This window comes from Doryrhamphus excisus, chromosome 11, assembly GCF_030265055.1.
Source record: "Doryrhamphus excisus isolate RoL2022-K1 chromosome 11, RoL_Dexc_1.0, whole genome shotgun sequence".
Lineage (NCBI taxonomy): Eukaryota > Metazoa > Chordata > Actinopteri > Syngnathiformes > Syngnathidae > Doryrhamphus > Doryrhamphus excisus.
The window spans coordinates 13,618,152-13,644,888 of NC_080476.1; the positions used below are offsets into that span (position 1 = coordinate 13,618,152).

General features: G+C 40.9%; 1 protein-coding gene across 2 annotated transcripts in view; it reads left to right on the top strand.

Moving 5' to 3' along the window:
• Window positions 1-26,737, top strand: part of LOC131137944 (LHFPL tetraspan subfamily member 7 protein) — a 73,378-nt gene that overhangs the window by 25,742 nt on the left and 20,899 nt on the right. The window contains exon 3 of one of the 2 annotated variants that reach the window (XM_058086422.1): window positions 8,221-10,200. The exons of the other annotated variant lie outside the window; for it this stretch is intronic. Within the exon in view, the coding sequence (XP_057942405.1) occupies window positions 8,221-8,315 (95 nt within the window). The 3' untranslated portion in view covers window positions 8,316-10,200. Of the gene's footprint in view, window positions 1-8,220; window positions 10,201-26,737 lie in introns of those variants that run through there. 2 annotated transcript variants of the gene reach the window in all.

The following is a 26,737-nucleotide window of genomic DNA, read 5'->3' on the forward strand; positions in this document are numbered from 1 at the left end:
ACCAAAACATGCAATAACTGAATAAAGGTTTATTATTTTTTTTTAAACAATTAAAAGTAAATTTTCATAGTAGAAAACGCAAAAAAACTTTAGAAATTAACGCCAGCCTCCAGACCAGTGTAGACCAGCTACCAGCCTCCAGACCAGTGTAGACCAGCTACCAGCATGACCAGCATGACCAGCATGTGTTGTGTTTTGGTGCTGGTATGCTGGTTCTACTAGCCTCCAGACCAGTGTAGACCAGCAACCAGCCTCCTTCATCCAGACCAGTGTAGACCAGCTGCCAGCATCCAGACCAGTGTAGACCAGCTGCTAGCCTCCAGACCAGTGTAGACCAGCTACCAGCCTCCAGACCAGTGTAGACCAGCTACCAGCATGACCAGCATATGTTGTGTTCTGGTGTTGGTACGCTGGTTCTACCAGCCTCCAGACCAGTATAGACCAGCTACCAGCATGACCAACATACCAGCACCAAAACAAAACCCCATCAGGGTTCTTTGCCTCCATTGTGAGTTATTTTGCAACCGTGATCACCCACAGGGTCATGGTACACTCTGGACATAAGTACTGGGACACCCATCCATTGCTTCCTGTCTTGGCCCCACATGTAGACGCCATGGCACCTAATATTTCTCCCCCCCCCCTCCCGTCCTGCGTGGAGGTATATCACACGGAGCCCCTGAAGATGCGTATCACTATGTCCTCACTGGAGGTTGGTGGTTAGCATGCTATCATATCTCACCGTGCTCAGACAGTGGCACGCACACACACACACACGCACTCGTTATTCTGGACCAACCCCCCCCCCCCCCCCCCCCCCCCCCCCCCCCATGTGTGTACACAGCCAGGTTTTCAATGTATGGACTCTCCAACATCTCCACCAACATCTATCATATAAGTGACATCTATACGACGCCAGGCGTCTCTCGTGGCGAGACAAACGATGAGACGTAAACTAGGAGGACGGAATAAAGCATTTTGGGAACCTGGACCATCTCCTCTCCCTCCTTACTAGAGGACTTATGGGCGTGCCTTCCTTAGAGGGCAGCTTCAGCAGCCCCCGTCCTTGCGTTACGTTATTCTCATTATGATTCAAATGAATACAGTAATTCCCATAAAATGAATACAGTTATTCACATAAAGCTTTCATAGGAAGTAGAAGATGATTCCATAATGAACGTATGAAGAACATATCGGAAAGAAGAGGAAATAAAAGCAACTGAAAGTAGGGAATCTGCATTTTAGGAAAAGGAAAAGATAGTTTAAATGTCTAGAGAATAAAGTACCAAGAAATACATACATTTTGCTTAAATATGCATATTTTGGATATTCATAAGGAGGAGGCTGCTGGGTGGTCCAAGATGCGGTGGGCAAGCTTCCCAGACGGACATAAGGGAATGTTGGTGGATGTGGGGCTGTTGTGCTTTCTGTGATAACTACAAACGCGTGCAGAAGCCGCACGCAAACATGGCGGCGGCGGAATCGGCGCTTCGGTAACGCTACTTCCTCTCGTTGTGCAAAGGGAAAAGGGAGCGCTGCTGGGTCAATGGAGCTTTCCCACATCACTTCCTGGAATATCTCTGACCAATTTCTGTTATTTGGAGTCCTTCTGGTTTATTTGTACAACTTCCGGGGGGGGGTTTGCATTATTCAAAATGGCACCTTCTATTCTGATGTATTCCTTCAATTTCTATGACTTTGTGGAATAATTCCAGGTTGGTTTGGAGTCACTTTGGTGATTTATTCCACCCAAAGTTGCCACTTTCATGAATGACTTGGAATGGTAGTCACAGTAATTAATATGACACCTTCTATTGTGTTCGATTCCTCCAGTTGTTATGACTTAGTGGTATAATTCAGGTCTTATTTATTCTTATTATGTTATTCTGCTTATTTGGAAAAGCCCAAGCCCTGGCGTGGTGTCTTAGTGACCGCATGGTCATGTTTGTTGAAATCCCATCCAATCGTGGCAAGGCTGCCGAGCGTGTAACAAGTACTCGTGGCTAAAGACACAATCCGATTAGCAAAGAGCAAAATGGAACAAACATCTTTTCCACGTTTGCCAGCGTAGAAACTTTAGCATCTTCAGTCGGACATGTAGGAGTTAGTCCATGATCCTGAAGGTCATCTTTTCTTTTGAGTGTTTCGGGTTGGCAGGGTTTCTTTTCGGGCAGGTCCTAGTGGAAATTTGTTTTGTTTGTAGCCAAGTTCCCGACCTGATGCGGCCTGAGGAATCAACCTTATGGAGGTCTACGTAATAACGTTTTATTATGACTGTACTGCAATGTAAAACTGTGTGATTTATTGAGAAGATTACTTGATTTCTACAGTATTTTTGAGAAACATATACAGAATTACAGTAATTTCAAGAGTTATACAGGAAGAGATTGTCTTATCCTAAAGTATTTTCATGTTAAATATTTGGTAAAATACGGTTTATTGCCATGTTAAAAAAATATATTTTTTACAGTTAAATTTTGTAACAAACATCTGTCTTTTTTTTCGTGAAATAAACGGTAACAAAAATGTATTACTGTAAATGAAAATGCATGAACACCGTTATTTTTACAGTCAAATTCTGGCAACCCAGCTGCCAGTTTTTTACCGTAAAATTTACACTTGTAGTTTTTACAGTGTATTCCTGTAAATGGAAAAGCAGTACCACCGTTTTTTTTTTTTTTTTTTACGGTAACATTTTGGCAACCCAGCTGCCGGTTTTTCCCCGTAAAATTTACAGTTGTAGTTTTTACAGTGTATTCCTGTAAATGGAAAAGCGGTGCCACCGCTTTTGTTTTTTTTTACGGTAAAATTCTGGCAACCCAGCTGCCATTTTTTTACCGTAATATTTATTTTACAGAATTTTACTGTAAAAGGAAAAACAGCAACACCGTTATTTTTACGGTGGTATTCTGGCAACCCAGCTACCAGTTTTTTTACCGTAAAATTTGCAGTTGTAGTTTTTACAGTGTATTCCTGTAAATGAAAAAGCGGTACCTCCGCTTTTTTTACGGTAAAATTCTGGCAACCCAGCTGCCATTTTTTTACCCTAAAATTTATTTTGCAGAATTTTACAGTAAAAGGAAAAACAGCAACACCGTTATTTTTACGGTGGTTTTCTGGCAACCCAGCTGCCAGTTTTTTTACCGTAAAATTTACAGTTGTTGTTTTTACAGTGTATTCCTGTAAATGGAAAAGCGGTACCACCGTTTTTTTTTATGGTAAAATTCTGGCAACCCAGCTGCCAGTTTTTTACCGTAAAATTTACAGTTGTAGTTTTTACAGTGTATTCCTGTAAATGGAAAAGCGGAACCACCGGGGTTTTTTTAACGGTAAAATTCTGGCAACCCAGCTGCCAGTTTTTTACCGTAAAATTTATTTTACAGAATTTTACTGTAAAAGGAAAAGTGGTACCACCGCTTTTTTTTACGGTAAAATTCAGGCAACCCAGCTGCCATTTTTTTACCGTAAAATCTACATTTTTTTTTTTACAGTGTGGATTGGAATTGGACGTGGTACAAATGATGAAACTACGCCCGCTTTTCTGGAAGTGTCAGTACTCTGTACTCTGTATTTGAATCGATTTATTCAATGTTGATAATGTTTACTTCCCATGCCTGGTTAGTTGGAATAGTCCAAGCATCGGGAACGCCATTCCTGCCAAGTAGTAGCTAATCTTGGCCGGTGATTCCTGCTTGGTTGGATTAAATTGATCTTTGTATGACAAAGACGAAATTCCGTGCCAGTGACTCCACACCATTATTTGTCTTCTTTTACGGCCCTCCTTTCCTTCGGATATTCCTTCTTCTTGTACCGTTCCTGCTTTATGGGTACAGGCAATCGGCTTTGCGAGGTGATAATATCTGGGAAGTGTCATCTTGTTGGCGGCCATTTGTTTTATTGGCCTCGCTGCGACCTTGACTGCACTTCTTTGCCACAACATGTTGAGATGTTCGGCCCGGCAGGTGTGGAAGTCGCTTTTGCTTTTGTGAACAGGAAGTTCTTGATGTCATCTCTGCAAGCCATCAGACGTCATCTCAGACACCCACACACACACACACACGGAGTGATGGCTTCTTTTTCTCATGCAGAGATGGTCTCAGCTCGTCGGGAGCAAAGGAGGAATAATCATATCTCGTTATGTGCTGCATCACATCCTTGGGAGGTGTGTGTGTATGTGTGTGTGTGTGAGTGTGAGTGTGTGTGTGTTGCAGACAAAAGAGCTGTGGAACATCTGGGTTGTGGTGATAGCTCTGCTCTCACGCGTTACGAGCCAAATTAATCAAACCTGTTGGGTTTTGTGTATGTGTGTGTGTTTGTGTGTGTGTGTGTGTGTGTGTGTGCGTGCGTGGCATCCATTAAGAGCGTTTTTACATCCTGGTCAAGCGTGTGCTGACACAGTCATCCAGGAAAGGGATGAAGGCTTCGGAGAGCGTGACCGTATAAGTCCATGTGTACATCTTGTTTGGCACCAGTTAGCATGCTTGGCTAGTCGGGACAGACAAGGATGTGCATTGACCTTGCAGATGGCCGACTGTACACACATACTGTATGTACAGTATGACACCTGTACAGTATGTTGTATTTACAGTCGGCCCTCGTTTATCACTGTCACTTGGTTCCGGACTTAACTGGGATAAGTGAATTTCTGCCAAGCAGGATTCAGCATTTATAAATGGAATGTTTCCATACTTATTGCAGAGAAAACCTGTTTTGAATCTTCTAAATATATATATTTTTTACATAATTAAAGCCCTCTATACATGAAATAACACCCCTATAGTCACCCAATATAGTAGATAAGATATATGATGTAGATATATGTCTGACATGCCATGGCTGAACTGGAGTGGAATAAAAAGTTCTCCTCTCATTCAGTGTGGAAGTGGTAAGTTATCATCTTCCTCCTCCACTCCATATGAAACAATTTGAGCTCAGGAGAAGTAAATTGGAAAAGCTAACCAATTAGTAGTTTGCTATGCTAGCGACGGGCGTCTTATGTGCAGTGATGCCGTCGCCTGAGCAATATGATGTAAAAAATCATAATGCTGTTATTTCATGTAGGCCTCTAATAATGTTAGAACCAGTATTTGGAAAGTCCTAAACAGTTTTTTTATGCTCCAACTTAAAAAAGATTCCATTTATTAACGTTGATTCATATAGCGTGGAAATTCATTTATCACAGGAAGTGACATCGGAGCTTTTAATCGTATATTATGACCCCATCAGTATCTTGTTTTATCATTATAATTATGTTTTTCTTATTGTTATTCTGACTTCAAAGAGCCTTTTGGTTTGCGGCGGACGCATCACTCGTCTTTGAATGCATCACATGAAGCGTGGAGGCCCACCAGGTCAGCCGGTTTATGCCATATTCAATACATCATCAGCAGCATATTATATAGTATACATACACACATAATATTGTTTTGCTCAAGGCTGCTGGGAAAATCACATTTCTAATGCGTGTTTACTTCACTGTTGCACGCTTGGCAGGCCGCCGGAACGCAACCCAAGCACGTCGACTTTCTTATTCCGTGTCCGTCGTCGGCATGGAGGACGGTGAACTTGGATTAAACCTTCCAACAACCTCTTTCTCTCTCCTGCCGTGAAAAGGAGTTTTGTTTAATGATTGTGGGACTGGGAAGCGGTCCAAATGGCACAGACTTAATTGAGAAAAATGAAAGAGGCGATTCATTTCATCTAAATAGACGACCAAGCATGGCTGCGGCCGGGCGACGCATCTTCGCTTTCTCATCCACGCCCATTTCGCCGCTTTGCTAGGAGAGAATGGGGGGAAATTTCATTTAGCGGCCAACGGGATAAATCAACATGATGAATCTCCTCGCTGTCCTTAATTGTGTTGCACAGCAGAGGGGGGTGGGGGGGCAAACTTGTACCACCCCCGGACCACACGCCGACAAAATGATAGGATGCATCTTTGTCTCTTTGTTGGTTATTTCTTTATTTATATTATTAATATATTGTAATATAATTTGAATAATATAATATAATTATATATTATATATAATTGATATATAATTATATAATATATATACATATAATATATAATTTATATAATATTTAATTTTCTCATAATATTTTGACTATTATTATTATTATTTTGTAATAGAATTTTAATAATATAATATCATTTTATATATATATATATATATAATTTATGTAATATATATAGTTTTTCCCATAATATTTTGACTATTATTATTGTATTATACTTTTTATTGTTACAACTGTTGATTTTCATATGAAAACTTTTTTTCAAAATCTGTATTTGAACTCTACACTAGTCAAATGACATTATTTTTTCTCATAATATTAGTGGTGTGTTCTGATAAAACTGCGTCTTTTTTCTGGTTAGAATACAAATTTTGTATCTTCATATTTTGACTTTATGCTTGTAAAATTACAGCTGTTTTTTTGCAAATTTTTTTATTTTTTTTATTTAGCAACTTTTAAATATAATTCTTTTAAATATAATATATATATATATAATTATATATTATATATAATTGATATATAATTATATAATATATAATTTATATAATATTTAATTTTTCTCATAATATTTTGACTTTATTATTATTTTGTAATATAATTTTAATAATATAATATAATTATATATATATATATATATATTATAATTTATGTTATATATATAGTTTTTCCCATAATATTTTATAATATAATATACTTTCCCCATATACTTTTTTTAATACTTTTTTTATTATTACAACTGTTGATTTTCATATGAAAACTTTTTTTAAAAATCTGTATTTGAACTCTACACTAGTCAAATGACATTATTTTTTCTCATAATATTAGTGGTGTGTTCTGATAAAACTGCGTCTTTTTTCTGGTTAGAATACAAATTTTGTATCTTCATATTTTGACTTTATGCTTGTAAAATTACAGCTGTTTTTTTGCAAATTTTTTTATTTTTTTTATTTAGCAACTTTTAAATATAATTCTTTTAAATATAATATATATATATATATATAATTATATATTATATATAATTGATATATAATTATATAATATATAATTTATATAATATTTAATTTTTCTCATAATATTTTGACTTTATTATTATTTTGTAATATAATTTTAATAATATAATATAATTATATATATATATATATATATATATATTATAATTTATGTTATATATATAGTTTTTCCCATAATATTTTATAATATAATATACTTTCCCCATATACTTTTTTTAATACTTTTTTTATTATTACAACTGTTGATTTTCATATGAAAACTTTTTTTAAAAATCTGTATTTGAACTCTACACTAGTCAAATGACATTATTTTTTCTCATAATATTAGTGGTGTGTTCTGATAAAACTGCACCTTTTTTCCAGTTAGAATACAAATTTTTTATCTTCATATTTTGACTTTATGCTTGTAAAATTACAGCTGTTTTTTTGCTAATTTTTAATTTTTTTTTTTAATTTAGCAACTTTTAAATATATTTCTTTTAAATATTCTTAGCTGGGATAGGCTCCAGCACGCCCATGACACTGAATGAATGAATGAATAATATTATGGCTTTATTCCCATCATAAGTTAATTCCCATAATTAGGACTTTTTCATTAGATTACAAGTTTTTCATTTTAATATTTATTAATATTTATTCCAACAGTACAACAGATTTTTTATTTTTTGTTGTGTTTTTCTTAAATTATATTTTTAGATTTTGTGCGGCGGGCCAAATAAAAAGTAGAGAATGAAACGATGGCGCCACTAAACGCTGACGTTGAACCGGGACGCGTTAAAAACCTTTTATGGAAGGCGTAAAGTTGACTGGGCCGAAGAGTGATGAGTAACCACGGCGAAGGGCCGACCCGGTAGTCAACCTCTCGTTAGTGACATCATTAGCCGTGCTTGAAATCACACCTGTGGGAGGGGCCTCAATCACCGTGGCGTTCCCATTCCCGTCTCCTCCTTCACGACTTCACGTTCCTCAGCTGGCCAGAGGTTAATGCGGCTCCTCCGCCGGCCGCCGCCCGCCCTAATCTGTGATTACGTGTCAAGCAGGAGGACATTTATTCCAGATGGATTTATTCTGCGGGGAAGGGGTGGCGCTCTATCTCTGAAGGAAAGCCTTCCTGCTCTCCTTCCCGTCTTTTGACAGACAGTTTAAGAAAAGTGTTAAGGAGGCTCTTCTTTTGAGTTTTAATGATGCCTCGCAGGTGGAAACTCGGGAGAACATCCAGGATGTGTCCATCAATCCCAAACCTCCCGCCCCGCCCCCACCCACCACCTTCCTAATGAAGACGTACGCTAACGTCTCTGGAAGCCACGCCTTTGATCAACTGCGTGTTCAAGTATTGATGGGCGCTTCACCTCGGTCTTCTGATTTCCTATTCACTGTGAAGGTGGCGTCTACCCACGCTGTGGAGCAGAGTTGTTCATTTTTCATTTCAGATAAGGAACATAGATAAAGAACATAGATAGAGAACATAGATAAAGAACATAGATAGACTATGATATTGCAGTGTAGAGGTTTGGAGTACCAGTGGAGTACCGGTGGAGTACCAAACCCATCCTTAATGGACCTTGCTTTGTGTACTGGGGCCGTGATGCTGGAACAACAGCTCATCTAAAAGAACTACTATGCTGCACTGCGTCCCAAGACTTTTGTCATTAAAGTCTAGGTTGTTTGTGTGTTTTTTTTTATCCACCATCTTGTGTCTGAGATGGGGGGGGGGGCAGAATGCAAGCAATGCTGAGGTGAATACTGAGCATTTGTTTCCAGCCTATAAAGAGATGCATTCATTCATCATGGTGCTGATGAAGCGCATCAGGAGGCCATATGCTGGGCTCGGAGGCTCTCTGGAGAGCAATCACTGAAGGCTTCTCTCGCCTGCGCTCATCTAGTCTGTCTCGTTGTCTCCATCGCGGGTCTTCTGGGTTTTGTTGTGTCAAGGTGGGGTGGATCTCATGAGGATCTCATCCTGACAGGTCCTCCAAATCCTGTCTTAGTTGGCCAAAAGATGCTCGCGTGGACGCCAACACATTCAGACAGGACGCTCGCTCCTCTTGGCTTGAGGGCTGCTGACCTTCCAGACCTTCTAGACCTGTATAGTGTTCTTGGTTTGAGAATGTACTATTTTAATTTGTTTACATTTTAATGGCCTTGACTTTGTGGAAAACATATCGGGATAAATATCGTCTACTATTCCTACTTCTACTTCGTCCCAACAGGAACAACCAAGCCTTTTTTCTTTCCACGGACAATGTCTCCCTTTTGCCACATTTCCCTTCACGCCGCACCGTAACTGCTCTGTAAAAATGCTCGCAACTTCACACCAACGTTTCTGTTTTCCTCGCAACGACATCCTATGCAAACGCTTGGCATCGTCGAGGAAATATGGCTTCTTCCAGCCTGTTGAGTTTTATGGCCTCTTTTGCATCCCAAGCATTGAATTTCATAGCGGGATAAACGTCTTAGCAAAGCATCTCCGTTTCATGAAGATGCAAGTCTGCAATTTTCCACCTGGTTAGGGATGAAGATCGTTGAGCACGGTCAAACCTCTCAACTATTCCTACAAATAATTCCCGTTTTTCAACCATCCTCCGCATAGCAAATAGCTTGTTGACTAGCTGTTTAGCTTCCTGTCCAACGGTAACGGTAGTCACGAGGGCCGTTGGGCCGATATGAGGAATTATGATAATGTAATGGTTTAATTTCATTTGAACATGCATCAGATTACACTTGAATGCATCCCATAATCAGTTCCCAGTTCCACATGTCCAAAAGGAGTAGGAAGAAGCAAAGTTTATTAAATCCTACCCCTCCATCTGGTACTTTTACAATCAGTAACTGTTACATTTGTTCACTTCCTGCTTTCCATAATATAGTTTGGTTTTTTTTGTTGTTGACCGAAGGTCAAGGTGATATGAGCATCCAATGCCATAATGGGTACCATAGTAAGTGTCAATATAGTGATATATATAGCATGCCAGCAGTTGGAATTCTGAAGTTTTGTGCAACTTTGGAGTTATTGGTCAGGGGTGGGCAAACTACGGCCCGGGGGCCACACCCGGCCCGCCAAGTGTTTGAATACGGCCCGCCCAATCTTTCCAAAGTATTTCATTTAAACTCAACATACAACCTGGCATCATGGCCTGAGCCAACCTTTTGATGGTTGTATCAATTTCGTTTTTTGACATGGTCTGTTGTTTACAAAGTGCTCCTGAAAAAAGGGACACAAGCACATAATAATAATAATAAATATTATTATTAATATTAGATTATTATAATTATTAGAACTATTATGATTGTTATAATTATTATATTAATGCTAATTATTATATTAATTATATATAATCTTATTGTTATATTTGCATATTTTACATAATAATAATATAATAATTATTATTTTAATTTTATTGTAATTATTATAATATTTTATTATTTTAAAATATTTAAATATGAACATAAAATAATAAATAATAATAGCAGATTGCATGACAATTTTACAGATACAATAATACCAGGTGGACTGTTACGTGTAAAATATATAGTCTGCCCCCCCCCCCCCGTAAATTTTGTCATATCAATGCGGCCCGCGAGTCAAAAAGTTTGCCCACCCCTGGTGTTGGTTATTACTACTTGTTATTATGTAACAATATGTTGTTTACATGTGTTTAAAATCCTTGTTACTCACCGACGTCAACCATCTTTGCAACGGCAGACTAACTCAAGTCTTGTATCAATCACGTTTGACAAGGCAGTGGCCATTTTTGACTACCCTTTTATCAGAAATGGCAAACGAAGCTTTCACATCAAACAACACTTCCAGAAGTTCTATTTGCAGGAATTCTGTTATCTCAGTGCAACAGGAATGGGCCGCCGGTTCCGAGTCTTTTTTGAGTCACTTTGTTTGGTCCGCCCATGCATGTGTGTGCATGTGTGTGTGTGTGTGTGTGTGCATGGGTATTCCCAAGGCAAAGAGGTAATCCATCACTGCAAACATGTCGTCAGCATCATGCACAAGATACGGCAGCAATGGTAGCCATTAGCAACGTAGCAGCAAAAGATGAAGCCAGGAATGTATCCTGGTTGCCGCTGCGGTATTTTAAATATTCCAGTAAATCCCCTCCTGCTTGCGAAGCGTTCCCTATCAAGGAGTCTTTTATCCACAAAAGGTGTGACCTTCAATTAGCGGGCTCCACGTTCCAATTAACCGTCGTTAATAGGGATGCCACACTGAATGAAGAGCGAAGACAGGAAGTATGCAAAAGTGCAAAATGACAAATCAGGTGAACGCTTCCTGCGGGCTGGAATGAGTGCAGGGAAAAAAAACACTTTGAATGGAACCAGCAGGTCACAATTACAAGAAAACGCAGCAACGGCGCTAAGTAAACATATTAAATATAAATGTGTATGCGGCATGAATTTCCAAATGCATTAGCTCCGCTGGATGTCATATTTTCAAGTTGACTTCATCTGGAGTTCACAGGAGAGGAGCACTGATGCTGGTGTGTGTGTGTGTGTGTGTCACCTCGGTGAATGTGTAAATGTGCTGCCCACGTGTCCTCACACCATCGCTACTGGTGTTGTACTGGGACGTGAGGAGTAACAGCACATACGCAGTATAGGACGGCCATTCGGGTTGCGTACGCATCATGATGATGCACATTAATGGGCACGGCAGCTGTGGAATTTATAAGAGTGGTGTGTGTGTGGGGGGGGGGGGGGGGGTTGGAGTGCCTCCAAGCCAGTGTGATGGCTTGAATTTGAACAAGAATTTGTTGGATTAGAGCAGGGGTCTCAAACTCGTGGCCCGCGAGACGCTAGTTTGAGGCCCCCACCTTGATACCTTGAAGTTTAATGTTGAAATGACATCTTAAAGCTGTGTGCACACTGGACACAATTAAACATGATTTTGCCCCCGCCCATACTGTTACCCTACCCTGTTACCCCGCCCTGTTTAGCTTTGGATTAGCAATGAAGCTAAAGGCTTATATGACGCTGGGGTACAAATAAATGCAGGAAATGATTTGGAATCAAACGGAAAATACACGTCAAGATAAAGCATCTCATCAAACATGTTGTTAAAGTTACGACGCCGCTCCCAGATGGAACTGAGTACGATGCTAACTTGCTAATTGGGTCAAATGATTAAGGTTCATTAATGTTCATGTTAAAGGTTAAATAACTGTTAATACTGTACATTTGAATCTGAAAAAAATAATTTCTCTACCCACTGTATGTGGTTTCTTACGTTTTTCTTATTTGCTGTTTTATTATTATTTTACTTATTTATTACTGATTGATTGATTTATTGTCTTTATTCTTAATTTGTTTATTTTTTTTAATCTTATTTTGTGTATAGAAAAATAAAAATGAAGATATTTGAGAACAGTGGAATGTTTTATCAGATATTTTGGTGTGGAAAACCGGAACCAAAGTACTGAAAAAGTGTAGGGTATAGCAGAAGCAAAAGCATTGAAGATAGTTTTTTTTTAATTGATTTTTTTTCCCACTTTTTAATAAATGCGTTTTGAGTTGTTTTTTGAAAACCTGATGCGGCCCGGCTTCACCCACAACCTAGCTCCGGTGTCCCCCAGGTAAATTGAGTTTGAGACCCCTGAACTAAAGTGATGTGGTCTTTTTGCGTCGTATTATTCCGCCAAAGTATTCAACGTAACTAGTTCTTTACTCGCTCTTTAAGTAGTTATGGCATTGCGTTTGTAACCACCAATCATCCTAAGACGGAATGTCGGCAGATAAAAGCACTCCAGGGAAAGCTCTTGAAGAAGTTGAGGTGGAATCAGTCGAGAACGGTTGCATGGGCAACGTGTTGAACTCAGCAGGTTGCCCATCAGGCAAGTGAAGAAGTGCTGAAAAAGAAGATCCTCGGGCTACGATTTGCACAATGGAATTTGTACGGAATGCTTCTGCATTATTAAAGACGGCCATTAAAGTCGGAAAGATGAGAGTAGCGTGCTTATTAGCATAAAGGTGAATGGAGAGCCTGCAGGGGGACTGGTCTGCACCCGGGTAGGAAGCATCACATGAAAAACCATCACCAAGAAGGCGAGATCATGTCTTGCATGGCGGGGGGCGGGGGGGACAACAAAGGCATTCATGTTCATTATTGATTATTCTACATCCCTGAAATGAAGTACTTTAATTATCCATTCTAGTCGCAGTCATTTCCATAAAAATGGAAAAGTATAATTGGCTGCCGCTTTCCCTGCCAACAGGGAATCTTGGAGATTGCTTCGTTGTCTGAAGATACATAGTATTATAAACACAATCAATTTCAAAATAAATAAATACAAACAAGTAAATCTGTTTTAGTACATCACATCTTTATTAACAGTACAGGCAATCTACTTCAGTATTCTACTGTATAGTATGCAGTACTCCCTCGTTTATCACAGTTGGGTGGTTTATTGTTTATTGTTTATTACAGATCCCAATTAGAAGACTATTCTTCCTGGGGTCCAAAAAATTACTTTTCAAACTTCAAACATAATACAATAAAAACAGTCATTACAATTAAATAAAACTAAATCTAAGCAAAAATAATCTGCGATGTAATGGAATCCAACCCTTAAAATGCTTGAAGCCAACCAGAACCAGAACAACAAAATTTATTCCAATTTACATATTCTGGTTCCACACCCAACCGTGATAAGTGACAGGAAGTGAGGTCACAAATATATATACTGGTGTGAAAAAGTGTCTGCCCACTTCCTGACTTTGTCAAACTAATTTAAATATTATTCAATGACAACACAACTGAACACAAAATATATATAAAGCCATTTCTAAGGTTTTGGGACTCCAGCAAACCACATTGAGAGCCATTATCCACAAATGACCAAAACATGGAACATCTTGTGAACTCATTTTCTCCCCATAGTAAAAGTTTGTTTTGAAGTAATCGTCATCGAAACGTCTTTGCGTATTCGCTGTTGTCAATGTTTCCGATAAACACTCAGCCTTTCCCTTCCTTGTCTTTCACTTCCTGCTGGGATGTGATAAATATTTATTCCCACACCACCAGAAGGGAGGTGGGGGCATGGGTGGCTCTAGTGGTTTTTAAGGAGCTAAGAGAATTGGAATGGCGGAATGTTGGAATGGTGGCCTGCATGCTAAGGACAAGGAAGTTTCCATAGCCTCGTTACTCGCACGCATGGCCTACAGGAATCGATTTTGACGGCTGGTTTTTGTGTTTTTATAATCTTTGACTGAGTGGTCTTCAGTATCGGTTCCATGTGTTGGTCCCTTTTAATGGGATAATGCCGTCTGAAGGAATGCTGGTTTTATTCTCGTAGATCAATCAGTAATAAATAAATAAATATAATTATAATAATAATAATAAAATGGCAAATAATAAAAACTTAAGAAACCACATATAGTTGGTGGGTAGACAAATGATTTTTTTCATATTAAAATGAACAAAGCATTATTAGAGCCCTGTAGACATGACAAAACACGACTATAGTCACATTTATACTCTTTTTATTTACAACATATTGCGCAACTGCAGGGTCTTGAGACACATGCTAACTCGCAAACTAGAGAGCTAGCGACCTTTAACGGTAGCCTTCGAGTTATTTCCTTTCAACTTAAATAGCCAAAAACTTACCACTTCCACACGGATAGGGAGGATAACTATTAACAGTTATTTAACCTTTAACATGAACATGAATCAAACGTAATCATTTTTTCTGGGTACATGATACCATACAGCATCCATATCAAACTTGCGCGGGCCGCACTAACATTAAACTTTCAAACACGCGGGCCGCGGGCCAAATGTGTCCCGCAGGACACTACTTTGAGACCCCTGTCCTAAAGTCATTCCCACTTTTCCCACTATAGCCCCAGTCCTATAATGGCTCCATCTAAATGGAGGTGTGTTTGCACCAGCCTGCATGCGTCTCACGCATAAAAATTACACGCATTAACGGCCACGGGACAAAGCAGGGATCAAGATGGCGACCTCCTTTATGCCGCCCTGTAAGGTGGTCCCGGCCCGTAGAAGAAGCAGCAGTTTTGCATGCAAAGGGGGGTCAGGGTTTTCTATGCACGGAGCTCCTGAGACTTGCTGGCAATCAAACAGAACCTGAATGTGAAAGAGGCCGGGCCTGGACGCTCCATGGCTAATTGTGTTATCCGGGGAAATCCCGGGCCGGCCTGTTTATAGAATTCTGTCCGCTCGCTGAATGGACTTTTCCTGATACGCAGAAAAAGCTGAAAGACAAACAAAGGAGGAGGAATGTGATGATTGGATTGGACGCTTGGTTGGCAAACAGGCGGCGGGAAGAGTTCTCAGTGTGTCACGGCTGGAAATGAATGAAACTGTTTCTTGTAAGAAATAGTTACAAACACTCCAGGCCCTTAGCTTGCTAGCTTAGCGGCAACAACCAACACTGAGCTTATCTGTCCCGACTTTACCTGCATTGATCCCGTAGCCTGTGCAATGTGACGTCAACAAAAAAATAGCAGTGTAACAGTGACTGTAGGGGTGTTATGTCATGTATACAGGTCTCTAATAATCTTAAAACTCCATATTTGGTAAGTCATAACCAGGTTTTTTTATTCTATTAACTATGAAAATATTTTGTTTATTAATATTGAATCCTTTAACCACGATAAACGAGGGACAACTGTCGTAGGATTTGTGACCCCGGCAACCAAAAAAGGACGTCAACAAAAAATAGCAGTGTAACAGTGACTGTAGGGGTGTTATGTCATGTATACAGTTCTCTAATAATCCTAAAACCCATATTTGGTAAGTCATAACCAGGTTTTTTATTCTCTAACTATGAAAATATTTTGTTTATTAATATTGAATCCTTTAACCACGATAAACGAGGGACAACTGTCGTAGGATTTGTAACCCCGGCAACCAAAAAAGTCCAAAAAAGGACGTCAACAAAAAATAGCAGTGTAACAGTGACTGTAGGGGTGTTATGTCATGTATACAGGTCTCTAATAATCTTAAAACCCATATTTAGTAAGTCATAACCAGGTTTTTTATTCTATTAACTATGAAAATATTATGTTTATTAATATTGAATCTTTTAACCACGATAAACGAGGGACAACTGTCGTAGGATTTGCAACCAAAAAAGACCAAAAGACCCAAAAACACGACAAGATGTACGTACACCAAATTGTACCTTAACTGGAACATGTATGCAAACCAAGGCAAAATGCGAAAAACACGCTAACCAAGGCGTACCCTAAATTGAGGTTCCATCGTATGAGCTCCGACTTCCGCTAAAAGTCGCCTTTTTTTGACATTCCGTCCTCGTCGCTCACATTTCTCTCGGCATGTTGATTATTTCTCAGAAATCCGAAGCTCAAATGTCAAGTCAAATGGTGGCGTGCAAAGATGAAGCGGCGTTTACCTTCCTGGCACATACATCATGTGTTCACCCCCCCCCCCCCTTCTCGTGACTGTGGTGACCTTGGGTGCTGACAGCCCAGCCGTTTTTATATCCTCGCTAACCTTTTCCAAAATGCCCAAACCGAGTCGTGCCTTCGTTTATCATCTCCATCCATCTCAGTCGGGCGGGCAAATGCAACCCCGGAAAGACATAATCGGATTGCGGCGGCATTAAGCGGCGAACAGGAGCGCTCGTTGGACAAACCTGCGAGTAACCAGGTTTGGGTTTGGGGGGGGGGTTTGTGGGGGTGCCGCATTTGTCAAGTGTCAGCGCTGAGACCTGAAAAGCCGATATGGGCACGCCTGGTGGACTCGCTCCCTCATCTGGGGAATTGACACAAGTGGCTTAAGATGAGTTGGGGGGGATCGGGGGGTGGACTGTACCATTTCATTGCTGTCAAGCAGGCTGGATGAGTTAATAGGTTTCTTAAGCCGTGATGATCTTTCAAATCCAAACCCACTCAGGAACACAAGTAGACTGGGACTGTTTTTGTTGTCCCGAATGACGTGTACGTTCCTGTCCAGATGTTTGCGTTGTTTGTTCTTCAAAGTCAAAAAACGGTCTCATCGCCGTGTCTGTACAAAAGACCTCCATGTTGTTTGTGGCGGTGGCGCTCGTCACTGAACGCCAGCTCATCTCCTGGTTGGACTAAGCCCTCTGTAATTGTCTTCTTGGTCGTATCTGATGATGCGAGTGACGAGGGGTCCTACAATACGATGCCTTCAAGTGTCGCGTACACGCCTGTTTGTGTGTCTGAGCGCACGAGGACGGGCAAAGTGATCAGTAATCATTTGGAAGTGGGAAGCGGCGCTCCTCATCAATCACAGCGTGTTCATTAAAGGTTACGTCGCCGCCGCCGCCGCGTCTGAGCAGACGTATTCGGCCGCGGCAAGAGGAATATAAAAAAAAAACGTAATTATCCTTTATCATCAGCCCCAGGAGACGTAAACATAATTAGGGTGTTTTTTTTTGTGTGAAGTTGATTTGTGCTTCGTGTCTTTGGGAATGAAACGTATCAGCAGAACGTTCAAGTGTTCATTAGCCATCAGGCCGTAAAGCCACTGGTCCCATTACAGCAGCACCACGCACTTCACCACCACATTCCCATGTTCAACATAAAAAACGAGGCATGCTCAAATTGATCGACCACCGATCCGCATCGAATGATTTACTAATGACGTACGCTGATAAAAGTCGATCACCTGTGGCTCATTTTTGCCGCCTCCTTTGTCCTTCTTTTCTTAAAGCTGCGTAGGCCCACCAAAACAAAAACAAACATGTCTGCCATGTGGACCAGAAAGCCTCTCTTTCTGTTTCCATGGACTTCATGCTCTCTAGGAAATAGAATGCATGTTTTTTTGTAATAAATCAGTATTTATTTGGAAAAAATATAATGTATAATTAGATGGTAATGGTAATGGTAATGGTTTAATTTCATTTGAACATGCATCAGATTACAATTGAATGCATCACATAATCAGTTCCCAGTTCCACATGTCCAAAAGGAGTAGGAAGAAGCAAAGCTTATTAAATCCTACCCCTCCATCTGGTACTTTTACAATCACTAACTGTTACATTTGTTCACTTCCTGCTTTCCTAGTTTTTTTTTTTGTGTATTTTATTATTATATTCATTCATTCATTTTCTACCGCTTTTTCCTCACAAGGGTTGCGGGGGGTGCGGGGGTGCTGGAGCCTATCCCAGCTGTCCTGTACACCCTGGACTGGTGGCCAGCCAATCACAGGGCACATATAGACAAACAACCATTCACACTCACATTCATACCTATGGACAATTTGGAGTGGCTAATTAACCTAGCATGTTTTTGGAATGTGGGAGGAAACCGGAGTACCCGGAAAAAACCCACGCATGCACGGGGAGAACATGCAAACTCCACACAGAGATGGCCGAGGGTGGAATCGAACCCTGGTCTCCTAGCTGTAAGGTCTGCGCGCTAACCACTAGATCACCATGCAGCCCTTATTATTATTATAATTTAATTATTTTGTATATAATTTTTTATATTATTATATAATTATTTATATTATTTATAATTTAAATTTTATAAATTATAATTTTTAAAATTTTATTATTATAATGTTATTATTTTTTTAAGCCCACTGCTTAAAAGGTTAATGCTTCTGACTTCTGTCATTTGAATCTGATGTTCACTGCGTTCCAGCACAGACGTGCTGACCCGGTCCTGATGTTGAGTGACAGGCCGGCCTTTGGTGGACTTCCCACCCTGGCTGTAAAAATGCAACAAAAACAGAAAGCGCCAGTGAGGAGGGAATTATGGAAAGGGCTCCCGAATAAAGGGATGGGGGTTGAGACTGCAAGAGAGAGAATGAAAGCCAAGTGAAAATCCATATACATGATTTATACGAGTGCGACTGTGCGCAGCAGGCAGAAGTTATCTTTTATTTATGAGGGCATCAGCGGCAAAGCGCCCAGATGTTAAGCTGTGTGGGGATCTCATCTAGCCGCTTGCTCTGTGCCAGTAAAACTAGAAGGTGTGTGCTGCCGGGGGGGGGGGGGGGGGGGCTGCGTGAGCACCAGTCTTGGTCTTTGTTAGGTGTGTGTGTGTGTGTGATGGACAAGGCTTTGTCCTCCCCGACAGTAATAGCCAGGATCCTTCAAACTTCTGCTCCAGTTGCTACAATTTGTTGCCGTGGCAAAACGGTAGAGATGAAAAAAAAAAGATGGAACACAAGTGATGGAGTCATTTAAGGAATCGGCTCATTTTCCACTCTTCCATCGCTCATCCACGGGAGACACTTGTTGTTTTCTCCTCTGTCAACAGCTCATCAAAGACGCTCTGAGGATCCATTATGGAAATGAGGACCTCGTTGTCAGCCCGCACCAGACATCATCATCATCAGTCTAACCTCACATTAACACCGCCTGCGATAAAGAGCACGCCGTGCGTGCTAATCGCGTTTATACCAGCTTGCAAACAGTGCAGCTCTGGTGGACTATACCATTCTGATGACATGCGGGGTTTTTGTTATGAATAACCTTTTTTGATACATAACATTCATTCATTTTTTACGGCTTATCCTCATGAGGGTGGCAGGGGATGCTGGAGCCTATCCCAGCTGTCTTGTACACCCTGGACTGGTGGCCAGCCAATCACAGGGCACATATAGACAAACAACCATTCACACTCACCTATTCATACCTATGGACAATTTGGAGTGGCTAATTAACCTAGCATGTTTTTGGAATGTGGGAGGAAACCGAAGTACCCGGAGAAAACATGCAAACTCCACACTCAGGGATGGCCGAGGGTGGAATTGAACTCGGGTCTATTTGATCGTTGCTACAGTAAACCTCGGATATATCGGATTCAATTGTTCCCACTGGTTTTGTCCGATATAAGCGAAATCCGTTATATGCGTATACCGGAAAATGTCCGTTTTACGCATATATATATATTACAAATTTCCCCACTGAGGGACGAATAAAGGCATATCTTATATCGGATTTATATCCGGTATATGCGTAAATCGGATTTTATCCGTTATAAAAAGGCACTTCCTTGACTATGTTTCCAATGTACCTGGACGCGCAGGCAACGCTGCAAACGCTGCAAATGACGTCGTATAGCGGCCTGTCACGATTCGGCGAATCGGAGCGCCACGATGCGGCCATCCGATATATGCGAGGGAAATTTAATGGAAATGCATTGGAACGGGACTGGAGATTTTGTCCGAAATAGGCGAAATCCGTGATAAAAAATACGATATATGCAATGAATTTTTATTGGAAATGCATTACAGAAAAATTGGTTCTTTTTTATCTGTCCGTTGTGAATTTCCGATACATCCGAGTCCGATATATCCGAGGTTTACTGTATTTGCTCACCGTGGCAACTAAAGGAAATTATCAGAAGTATTATGAAAAGCTTCAAGATGACTCAAAGTGAAGTGTAGATTATGTCAACAGCTTCTTACAATTTCTAATGGAATACTTTCTGCCTTGTGGACTGTCTGTAAGTAATGTGCAACTGTCTTAGTTTAAGGATTGTAGCTGAAGTCTAGCTAGCTCGACTAGCTAAAGTCGATTTTACGTCGTTTCCACACATGCCAAGCAATAAAAGTGTCTTCTCGGAGAGTATTCTGACATTTACGTATCAAATGGGTACTTTTTTTCAATATACTTTGAGTTATTTCAGGTTCTGTAGCTTTAGTCTTGTCTTTTTCGCTCAGACCTCACAGCTAGGAGACCAGGGTTCAATTCCACCCTCGGCCATCTCTGTGTGGAGTTTGAATGTTCTCCCCGTGCATGCGTGGTTCCATGTTTTTGTTACATGTTTTGGCCATTTGTGGATAATGGCTCTCAATGTGGTTTGCTGGAGTCCCAAAACCTTAGAAATGGCTTTATATATGTTTTGTGTTCAGTTGTGTTGTCATTGAATAATATTTACATTTGTTTGACAAACACACATTTAAAAAAAGTCAGGAAGTGGGCAGACACTTTTTCACACCAGTATGTATATTTGTGATCTCACTTCCTGTCACTTATCACGGTTGGGTGTGGAACCAGAGTACGTAAATTGGAATCATTTTTGTTGTTCTGGTTCTGGTTGGCTTCAATAATTTTAAGGGTTGGATTCCATTACATCTCAGATTATTTTTGTTTAGATTTAGTTTTATTTAATTGTGGCTGCATGACGGTCAAGTGGTTGGCGCGCAGACCTCTCAGCTAGGAAACCCAAGTTCAATCCCACCCTCGGCCAGCTCTGTGTGGAGTTTGTATGTTCTCCCCGTGCATGCGTGGGTTTTCTCCGGGTACTCCGGTTTCCTCCCACATTCCAAAAACATGCTAGGTTAATTAGCGACTCCAAATTGTCCATAGGTATGAATGTGAGTGTGAATGGTTGTTTGTCTATATGTGCCCTGTGATTGGCTGGCCACCAGTCCAGGGTGTACCCCGCCTCTCGCCCAAAGACAGCTGGGATAGGCTCCAGCACCCCCTGCAACCCTTGTGAGGATAAGCGGTAGAGAATGAATGAATGAATGAATGAATGAATGAATGCATGAATGCATGAATGCATGCATGCATGCATTAATGCTCCATGTGTTTGCCGTTATGATGCCTTTTTTGACCGATGCGACTCGTGCTGTGGAAATCACGGTATTCCCACAACTGTCGCCTCTCTCCTGTGGTTGAATTGAACTCAGCAAGAGCCTCCCATTATCGCAGGATATTGACGAAATCCTCTTTGAAGCCTGTGATGCAACATCAGCGACGGAACGTGTCCTCAGACGGACATAAACACGCCTGCCAAAACAACTCGGGGGTCCTGGGCCGTGGTGGGAAATATTCCAGCTGTTCATTCGCCATTCCAACAATTGTTGCCGTTTCTTAGCTATAAATATACGATGACGTTCACCTCCCTCTGCTTGGAACGCTTTTAGTGCTGAGCTGCAGTTTCTTAGTAACTCACTTCCTATTTCAGCAATTACGCAAGATGAAAAACTCTTGGCCAAAGTCTTAATATTGGGAGTTTGGGACTTGAATACATCTTAGATTCTTCTAACGTGGAAGGGAAGGATTCCCAAACGTTCCCAGTTTAGTTTTCCACACCGTGAGATGCTTGATGACAGCAATTATACTGCTTTTCACGTGACGCTGATTGGAATCTGGACTGTGTGTGTGAGCCTACACCAGGACGCCACAGACAAAGAGCCCCCCCCCCCCACACACACTTGTTGTTGAGCCCCACTGTTATACGGATGCTCATAAAAGACAGGCTTTATCTCTCCTCCCGCGGTGTTGCATTCAATATATTTCATGGTGGTGTTCACACCATGGCTCTTATAAAATATCCGCATCCGTCCTCGCTTAACAAGGACATATCTCTCACGGAATTATGATTCCATTTAATATTAATGAAGGCCGTGCTTTCACGTTTTACAACTTTAAAGAGAAGAGGATTGTTTGTTAGCTGTCATACTTAAACATATTCATGTCAAAGGTCTACTTGGAGTTCTACAGTTTGATTCCGCTACTCGAGTGATTCAAAGTTTCACTCAATTGGCTTGAAAATGATTCCTTTTTTTTACTATAAATGGTTTTGTTCCTGGACTGTAATGCTAGCACAGGAACACCCGGGAAGAAAATTCGAGGGCGGCACGGCGGTCGAGTGGTTAGCGCACAGACGTCACAGCTAGGAGACCAGGGTTCAATTCTACCCATCTCTGTGTGGAGTTTGCATGCCCTCCGGTTTCTAGTACTCCGGTTTACTCCCACATTCCAAAAACATGCTAGGCTAATTAGCGACTCCAAATTGTCCATAGGTATGAATGTGAGTGTGAATGGTTGGAACATATGTAATTTTCAGGTAAATACCAGTTCCCCACTAAAAAAGGGAGATAAATTTCAAGCATAAATATTGTTTCCTGGCTGCACGGCGGTCTAGTGGTTAGCGCGCAGACCTCACAGCTTCAATTCCACCCTCGGCCATCTCTGTGTGGAGTTTGCATGTTCTCCCCGTGCATGCGCGGGTTTTCTCCAGGTACTCCGGTTTCCTCCCACATTCCAAAAACATGCTAGGTTAATTGGACCCCCCAAATTGTCCATAGGTATGAATGTGAGTGTGAATGGTTGTTTGTCTATATGTGCCCTGTGATTGGCTGGCCACCAGTCCAGGGTGTACCCCGCCTCTCGACCGAAGACAGCCGGCATAGGCTCCAGCACCCCTGCAAGCTATCGTAATACCACACTTGATCAAACGTACTTAAGATTTGTCAGATCAAAACATGCGGCATAGGACGTCTATTAAAACGTGTGATACTAATACAAGGGTCTGTCTTCCGAAAGTATCATGGGAACTGTAGTTGTTTCAGTCCAGGGCATACCCGCCTCTCGCCCGAAGACAGCTGGGATAGGCTCCACCCCCCCCCCCCCCTCCCGCCCCGCGACCCTCGTGAGGAAAAGCGGTAGAAAAGGAAAATTAAAAATGAAAATTCAATACGCATCTCGATACAGAATTAAAAAAAAAACATATATTTTAAAAACCGAATGATGACAAACACCCGATCAAGCACCCAAAACCCCCTCACCCACCACCTAAAACACCAGTGACACTGCGTTTGAAAAATGCACAAATTTTGCCAGAGACCTCCATGACGTCATGCCAGCTGCTCGGAGCGTGTGCCCGAATACAGTGCACCTTTCTGGGGCACGGCAGGTGGCTCTTCCCAGTCTATACTCTGGTTCTCCTGACAGTGATAGTGATGTGCTGGTAGTTATGTCGTCATATTTGATGACAAATCAACAATCGTTATCGGTTCCACATCGGCCTTCAGAAGCAGAATGTTATTGGTATCAATTTTTAATTTAGTGAGATATGTTTAGTTAGCAGTTAATCACTACCACAACCTAGTTAGAAGGGGCATTACCCATCATAGGCGCCCCCCATTTATTATTAAATAAGGAAACATAATTAAATGAATTGCAATCACTGCCGTTGTAATTGTCGAATTAAAATTTAATTCATTCATTCATCCATTAATTCAGCGACTCAAATGGGGTACGTTTCCTTCCTCGTTGCAAAAACAAAGCCTGAGAAGCAAATAAGGAGCAGTTGACACGGAATTGCGTGGACATGCGGTACATCATGCTATCGTGTCGCATCGGCAGCCCGTGTGACATTTATGAGCCATAGAGCCGCCATCATCATCATCATCGTGTTCCCCGCTTGGCACCCCATCGTAAGGGCCAACGAGGTCGCCGTTTCAGCTGGCTCATAATGGAAAGTGCCTGAAAGCCCAAACCCCCCCCCCCCCCCCCCCCCCCCGCCCCAGACGGCTCGCCTTTGTGGAACGCCATTAGGAATATGATAAGGACGTGCTGTACATGTGTGATTTCATTGTGTATTTGTGTGGACAATATTCAAGTGGAAACAAATTAGTGTGTGCTTTTTTTGTGTGTGTGTTGGTGTTGAAAATAAAAGGGAGCACACAAACGCCTCACAGAACTTCCTACGGACCAATGAAAATGTTTGTCTGGCTTGACTGAATTCAACTTGAATCCGCACGCATTTTAAAGGCAAAGTAAAAAGGTTGGGAATGGCTGCTTATAACAAGGTCGGACCAACATGTCCGCCTACAAGAGAAAAGCACTCCTGAGTAACAGGAAGCCTTAATTTAATTTGCCAATGTTTGCGCTGAGATGAGACAAGGTCATTTGCATTCTCTTTCTCCGGGTTTTGAAACGAAGGCCCGGTCCATCAGTGAGGCGCACGTAAAAAGACACAAAAAGGGTTTCATAAACGTGTCCTGTTTAGTCCGTCGGTCCCATTAGGAGGTTATATCAGCCGCATACAGGGTGCTGCCATGTCTTTTAATAAGAACTTGTAAGAACTTATGCAATGTTGCATCTTAAGGACGTAGAGTAGTCGCCATTTTATATTGGAACGTGACACATTCTAAAAATATCCTTGAAGAAAGATAAAAATATTGAAAAATCAGATTAGATTAACATCAATATATTGAGGGAAATAGAAATCTTATGTGCAAGTCAGAATTTTACAAAAATAATCTTGTCATATGAGGAAAAATCATGTAATTTATGTAGCAAAATGTTGAAATATTATAATAAAAAGTCTTAAAAAGTCTTTATTATAATAAAAAGTCTTAAAAAGTTCTTTGCCAACTGTAGTGTTGTTCTGTTGAAAAAAAACAGTCATGACCACATAGACTAAGGCCTTCAGTCATGAGGCCCGTGCCGTTTGACGCCCCTGCACAAGCTGAATCTCCATTGTTCTATTAAAGGACCATGATGGCGTCCTCTCCACTGCGCCGTATAGAAAACATCTCAAGTGGGATCTCCTTGTCATGCCAGTAATGTTGGAAGCCATCAGGACCATCAAGACTCTCTTCCGCCTTTCAATGTCCCGTGTTTGGTGCTCTCCGAAATTCCAAACGGGCAATTTTGTGGCCCGTTCAAGGGAGACAAGGACTTTGGAGATGCTTTTTGTTCTTTAAACTCTTGTCTTCTATTGGACAGAACTTAGATCATTTGGCCCCAGGATGGTCCCGTGTCTTGACGGCTAATCAGGACCATCAAGACTCTCTTCCACCTTTCAATGTCCCGTGTTTGGTGCTCTCCGAAATTCCAAACGGGTAATTTTGTGGCCCGTTCAAGGGAGACAAGGACTTTGGAGATGCTTTTTGTTCTTTAAAATCTTCTCTTCTATTGGACAGCACTCGGATCATTTGGGCCCAGGGTGGTCCCATGTCTTGACAGCCAATGGGATTGTCTGCTGATGATACCTGGCAGAAAATGATTGCTAATATTTTGGCTTTTAAAGACTGTGGTCTTCAACATCTCACAGACCAATGTCCTTCCAAACAGATGGTCTGAGAAAATGTTAGTAAAATGGCGGGATACACATGTGGGTCTAAATGGCCCCCCACTGTTGAAGACACCACGGCTGGGTTAGTCATGGTGTGGCATTTGGACTTAAAGCCTGCATGGTTAATGGGCTTGGCAGACGCCCCTACGGATCGCGGGCCCACAAGCCAAGGAACAGGCAGAAGGAAGCTCATTAATCTCGTTGCCCAGACAGCCAGCAGGCCACATCTGGATGGGGGTGGGGGGGGCATGTGTTGCGTCCCGCCTCATGGACAGTCTCCCCATCTTCTTCAGGGCACTGGTGGGGCCTGGTGTTGGAGCGCCTTACTGCCAAAGCAGATGGTCAGCACAGACCCGGCTTAAGACGAGCGGGATGTGGCTGATGGGAGGGAATACACCGGGAATAAAAAACACCAAAAGATCGTAATGACAGCAGTCATTTTGCAGAAAATAAAGAGAATAAAAACAAAGAATAAAGTTGCAATTTTACCCAAATCAGGTTGGGTAAAATTTATAATATTATTATAAAAACAACATCATATTAGGAGAAACAAATTGAACATGAAAGTTAAAGTATAATTTAAAAAAAGTTTTTAAAAAAGTTTAAAAATATATTAAAAAGTATAATTAAAAAGTCATTAAAAATAAGGAAAAACGTCCCAAAAAGTGTAAAGTAAGGGAATACACTAGGAATAAAAAACACCAAAAGATCGGAATGACAGCAGTCATTTTGCAGAAAATAAAGAGAATAAAAACAAAGAATAAAGTTGCAATTTTACCCAAATCAGGTTGGGTAAAATTTATAATATTATTATAAAAACAACATCATATTAGGAGAAACAAATTGAACATGAAAGTTAAAGTATAATTTAAAAAAAGTTTTAAAAAAAGTTTAAAAATATATTAAAAAGTATAATTAAA